At 39.0% G+C, this 6000-nt stretch overlaps 1 protein-coding gene across 4 annotated transcripts in view; it reads left to right on the top strand.

The window, feature by feature from the left end:
* LOC307265245 (ceramide transfer protein-like) overlaps positions 1–6000 on the top strand; it is a 35182-nt gene that overhangs the window by 21368 nt on the left and 7814 nt on the right. For 2 of the 4 annotated variants that reach the window (XM_080046897.1, XM_080046895.1), the window contains 4 exons: positions 3044–3151; positions 3682–3817; positions 5164–5247; positions 5604–5761. In XM_080046897.1, coding sequence (XP_079903023.1) covers positions 3044–3151; positions 3682–3817; positions 5164–5247; positions 5604–5761 — 486 coding nt within the window. Of the gene's footprint in view, positions 1–3043; positions 3152–3678; positions 3818–5163; positions 5248–5603; positions 5762–6000 lie in introns of all 4 variants that reach the window. The other 2 variants (XM_080046896.1, XM_080046894.1) reach the window with 1 other exon arrangement.

The raw sequence follows: 6000 nt of genomic DNA, 5'->3' as shown, positions 1-6000 counted from the left end.
CCCTAGGATACTATCTCACTCTCTATCAAAGAAAGCCCTTAAGGTCGTAATTTAAATGTGCAGTGATGGCTTTATTACATACATTACGGTAATATAAGTTAACCTTTTATGGCAAAAAAACTGGCTTTTAGAGAAGTATTTGTCTCCCTTTTCATGACTATTTTAGCAACACCAGCCGTTATGTCTCCTCTTGTCCAAAGTAAGAAGTGTGTGTGTGTGTGTGTGTGTGTGTGTGTGTGTGTGTGTGTGTGTGTGTGTGTGTGTGTGTGTGTGTGTGTGTGTGTGTGTGCGTGCTTCTGTGTGTGAGCGTGTTTCTGTGTGTGTGTGAGTGTGCACTAGGGCTTTCATCACCTGACACAAAAACACTACTGTTTTATTTAGTATTTTCAAATGTAATCGAAAAGCATAGGTGCAACACATCTAATAACTACAGTAAAAGTAACTAACGTACAGCAAAAAGCTTAGCCGGCTGTATTTTAAAGGTGCAGTGGCGGCCATATTACAGATCATACATTCCAGTAATGCAATGTTACCTTTGAGCCAATTTTATCTTTTTCTCTCGCCACTAGAAGAATTGATTTTGATCTGTGAGAAGTCAGCACCTTTTCCATTATCAGTCCCAGGCTTTATCTATTCCGTCATCCAAAGCAAAAAGTGTGTGTGTGTGTGTGTGTGTGTGTGTGTGTGTGTGTGTGTGTGTGTGTGTGTGTGTGTGTGTGTGTGTGTGTGTGTGTGTGTGTGTGTGTGTGTGTGTGTGTGTGTGTGTGTGTGTGTGTGTGTGTGTGTGTGTGTGTGTGTGTGTGTGTGTGTGTCTGTGTGTGTCTGTCTGTCTGTCTGTCTGTCTGTCTGTCTGTCTGTACTGTGCGTGTGTGTCTCTGTGTCTGTCTCTGTCTCTGTGTGTGTGCACTGACCAGGGTTTTAATCACATAAAAAAAAACATATACATTTTATTTTTTTTATTTAATCAAATGTTATAGCTGCAACAACCCCCCCCCCCCCCCCCCCCCCTTGCTTCCCTCTTCCCTTGCATGGATGTATTTCCTGCTGGACAGATTGAGCGGGCGGCGCTCATGCAAACAGTGAGATAGTGCTGCTATCTATCTATACGGGGCCGATTGAGCCAGTGGTGTATAGCAGCAGACGCAGCATTATGTTGGCTAAAGGGCAAGCCGCGCTCTGACTGAAATCCATGTGAACGGAGGCGGAGTTATACTGTGTGTCTTTGACCGAGAGTTACCCCGCAGCCAGGCAGCCAGGCTCTCACACATAAATGCCAGTCACGTGTGTGTGCATTTCTCGCCCCCTTGTGGTAGGAAATGGGAAGTGTTTCTTAAAGGGAAAACACTGCTTTTCGTGCCAGTATTTGTGTGTGCCCAAGAACATTTTCCTATCCGCAGTCCCTTGGCTGGCCCGTGTGTGTGTGTCTGTGTGTGTGTGTGTTTGCCCCTGTGTGTGTGTGTTGAGGGCCGTGTGTATTGTTATGTAATGTAATAGGAAAAGAGGGAACTGGTTAGGTTTTTTTTTTAGAGGAAGTCACGTGATGTTTTCAGTTGTGGTTGCTATGGTCACTGTTGCCATGGTGGTGGTGCTGCTGCTGAGGTCATTGCTTGCTGTCAAATTCTTTCATTACAACATTAAGAATACTATTATGAAAGCTGTCTTGCACATTTTCTAATGGTGTGCATATTTGGATGTAACATCAAATGGAATGGGGGAAGAAAAATCTAATCTATAATTTACAGCTACTTGTACCACTACTATATGCATCACCTAAAAGGGGGAAGGGATTTTTTTATTAAACATTGATGTAATGTGTAAAAGCACCAGATTAGATGGGACACACAACTCACAGTAACATGACAGTTGCATAATAAATACTTGCGTGATGTGGAGTGACGGTTAGATTGTGTAACAAAAAATTAAGATGTCAGATAGAGATAAGAATACTTATCCGGTTCAAAAAATACAGCAAAGATTACTTCCCTATCTTTTAAAAGTATTTGTAGTAGTTGAGCTTTTGTGTTGTGTCACTGTGTGTTCTCAAGTCACTGCTTTATCGTGCCAGCTTCTATATAGTCTAGCTCTTTCTCTAATGTGTTGTATATTGTATTAAATAATTTGATTAAATGTATGGTCTTAATGCATTTTATTAAGTTAGGCTACTTGGTCTGTGTATCTTTTGGTCATTCAATTTTCCTTTAAAAAAAAAAGTCGCCATTTTTATTTTTGGGGTGATATTATTTTTGTTTGTAGAAATGAAAACTGAAAGTCAACTCTTTTTTTCTTACGTTTATTTGGTCCCTTTTTGACCCTGATAAAGACAAACACCTTGTATATCAATTTACACATTTGTACTTTAAAACAAAAATCAAAAAACCTCTCACTAATTTCTTGTTTTTTAATAATCCTTTTTCTAAAGGGAAAGAAATCGAATTACCAAAACATACACTGACCCTACCTTGTGTCTTCCTCGCTAACTGATTTTCTCTCCTGTATTTCTTTAGTCCTTTAGTTTAGTAGTTGGGCGTTTGTGTTGTGTCACTGTGTGCTTAAAGGTGCAGTGTGTAAGTAAGTTCTAGAAAGTTCTAGAATGCAACACTCCCTGGGTAACCCCAACCCTTTCGAATAATAACAGAAGCTACAGTGGCCTTTAAATTTTTTTTTAAACAATGCATCTGATGACATTCCAACTATGACACTTTCAAGATGGCGGCACTAGGCCTTGGTCCAAAATATGCAGATATGCAAATAATAAAATAAAAAAATTCAGCTATTATGCACTAAATTAAATGTACTTATGGATATTATAATTACTTTCTACAAAATCTGCTAGGAAATAAAACCCAAAATTCTACACACTGCAGGTTTAATAAGTCACTGCTGAATCCTACCTGTTTTTAAAATTCTAGCTCTTTTTCTAATGCATTGACTATTGCATTAATTAAACCCTACTTTTAAATTGATGATCATAATGCATTTTTTAAAGTAAGGCTACATAGTGACTTCATCGCTAACTGGGTTTCTCTCTTCTGTTTTCCTTTAGGCTGATTCTGGATACGGCTCTGAGTCCAGTCTGCGGAGACATGGATCCATGTTGTCACTCACGTCGGCCACTAGCGGATACTCTGCCACCTCCACTTCCTCCTTCAAGGTGAGCTTTAAATATTTACTTTGGCTTCACTGTATTTACACACTTGAGGGATTCATGTTAATACTTAATACATCATGTTTTACTAGTTGATCGCTGTCTGTGTATCTCATTGCCAATTTTACATTTTAAGAACTTTTTCTTAGTAGTAATAGTAAAAAAAATAGTCAAGGAAAAAATTTGTCATATAGCCTAAAGTTCCATTATTCAATTCACATTAAAATAGATGTTAAAAATTATACTTGCCAATATAAAAAAAGGTGAAATAAAATTTAATTTAATTAAATAATAGTAAAACATGTGGGATAGTTTGCAGTCGTCCATGTCAAATATAAACAAAAATCCTAACATTAAAAAAAAAAAAATACATTATTAATAAAAATTTTTTTTAAAAAGAGTAAATTGAAAAAATTCTGGGATGTTTTTTGCATTGTTATCCATTGAAATACAAACAAAAATCCTATCCACTGTATTTAAACAATTCCTAAACAATATTTTTGCATTATTAATTCTATATATGTCCCGTTCAGAAGGGTCACAGCCTGAAGGAGAAGCTGGCGGAGATGGAGACATTCAGAGACATTCTATGCCGTCAGGTCGACACGCTGCAGAAATACTTTGACAGCTGCTCCGACGCCGTGTGTAAAGACGCACTGCAGCGGGACAAGAGTAAGACACACACACACACACACACACACATAGACACACACACACATGCACGCGCACACACACACACACACACACATATAGACACACACACACACACACACACACACACACACATATAGACACACGTCATCATCATCATCAACCTTTATTTAAACAGGCAAAAATTGCTAAGAAACAATGTCTTATTTAAGCAATGGCCTGGTAACACACACACACACACACACACACATATAGATACACACACATGCACACACACACACACACACACACACACACACTCCTATTAACCAATTATTTTGTTAGTCTGTAGGGATTTTAAAATTTTCATGGATTTTGGAAAGAAAGGGAAGATAATTTAATTGTGACAAAACTAGGTTTTCCCGAATCCAATGTTGTGGGCTTCGAAGCTTCAATGCCAATTACCTCCGAAAAACGTTCAATCAAAGTTAAAAAAGTGATTTCTGGGACCCAAAAATGAGAATTTTAAACAAAATATGATATGTGTTGTCTAAAAACATGGCCATGTCTAAAATGAACTCATTCTCACAAATTCTGTGTAAAGGCTATAAAAATATTTGGGAGTTTAGGGATAGAAATGTTTGCTGCTGGATCTTGTATGGAATGTGTTGTGTGTGCGTTGTGAGTCAGAGAGCAGTTATTCTATTCTACGAACCCCCTCACCCCTCTGCCCATCTTGGCTCGCTGAACATTTGCCGACTGCACTGGATGACTGCAGTGAATGAAGCCCTGCTATTGTTCTCCTCACCTCTCCCTCTCTCTCTCTCTCTCCCTCTCTGTCTATCTCCCCCTCTCTCTCTCTGCCTCTCTCTCTCTCTTTCTCTCTCTCCCTTTCCCTCTCTATCTCTCTTCCTCTCAATTCAGTTCGATTCAATATGCATTATTGGCACGACTATTGTGCTAAACAACAGTATTGCCAAAGCATTAGCAGGTATTACAAATAATAACAAAAGAGAATAATCACAACAAATGTACATCTAATATTCTGATGAGAACAAATGTACATATGATATATAAAACTATAGACAATCTCTCCCTCCCTCACTCTCTCTCTCTCTCTCTCTCTCTCTCTCTCTCCGTGTCTCCCTCCCTCATCCTCTGTTCATTCTAAAGATGAAACCAGACCATTGTCATGTTGTCCAGCTCAGCACAGCCCTGTCATTCTGATGGTATTCTGTGCTGAAGTTGTGAATGGGCAAACAAGGCACTTAGATACCCTAGTCTCCAAACCCTTAAGGGCTTTAACTAGGGGCCTATAAGGAAAGAGCTTGAGTGTTATTTTACCTGTTTGGTGTTTTTGAAACTTCATTTTTGTATTTTTTTTTCAGTTGTGGAGGATGATGTCGACGATTTCCCCAACACTCGCACAGATGGAGAGTTTCTGCACGGAAACAATGGCAGCAAAGAGAAATGTGAGTAGAGCAGAATTATTTCGTACAGGCCTAAAAAACTTACTTTCAAAGTATTTTTCTATAATCTTTGCTTAAAAGAGCAACAGTAAAGGTTAGAATTTGGATATGTTTTTCACTAACCAAGAATATTCCCATTACATTTAAAATGTCCTTTTTCAAGAGAGTCCTGGCCGATTTAAAAACAGCATTAACACCCACTGGGGACTTCAGAAACAACCTAACTATTGGCTTTGCATTTTCACATAAATATTGCTAGATTCAGGAGTACCTTGGTTGCCGAGTGATTGTGGAGCGAGCAGTAAAACAGTAAAAAATGCAATCTAAGTTATTTCTTGTGCTCCTCCTCTCCTCTGCAGTGTTCCAGGCTCTGAGTCCCAAGGGAATCAATGGAATAGACTTCAAGGGAGAAGCCATCACGTTTAAAGCCACCACCGCCGGTATCCTGGCAACGCTGTCCCACTGCATCGACCTTATGGTGAAGAGAGAAGACAGCTGGCAGAAGAGACTCGACAAGGTACGGACATTTTTTTATTTTTGTTAAAAGGTGCTCCGAGGAACTTTCAGTTTGTGTTCATTCTTGCGCCCCCTTTGGACGAACGTGGTAGTGTTTTTTACTACTCCAGCTGTAGTTCCTGGGTGAGCGTATACCCCATGACAAAGGCATTAAGATAAAGTATATAAAAATAGCATTCTTTGCACTGATGGTCTCGTTTGCTGTTTCATGTAATGTATGATCATCAGAGGAAAAATGAG

Source organism: Ammodytes marinus (genome assembly GCF_949987685.1).
Source record: "Ammodytes marinus genome assembly, chromosome: 18".
NCBI classification, from domain to species: domain Eukaryota; kingdom Metazoa; phylum Chordata; class Actinopteri; order Uranoscopiformes; family Ammodytidae; genus Ammodytes; species Ammodytes marinus.
The sequence above is the reverse complement of the archived record's forward strand: the minus strand, read 5'-3'. Positions and strand labels throughout refer to the sequence as shown.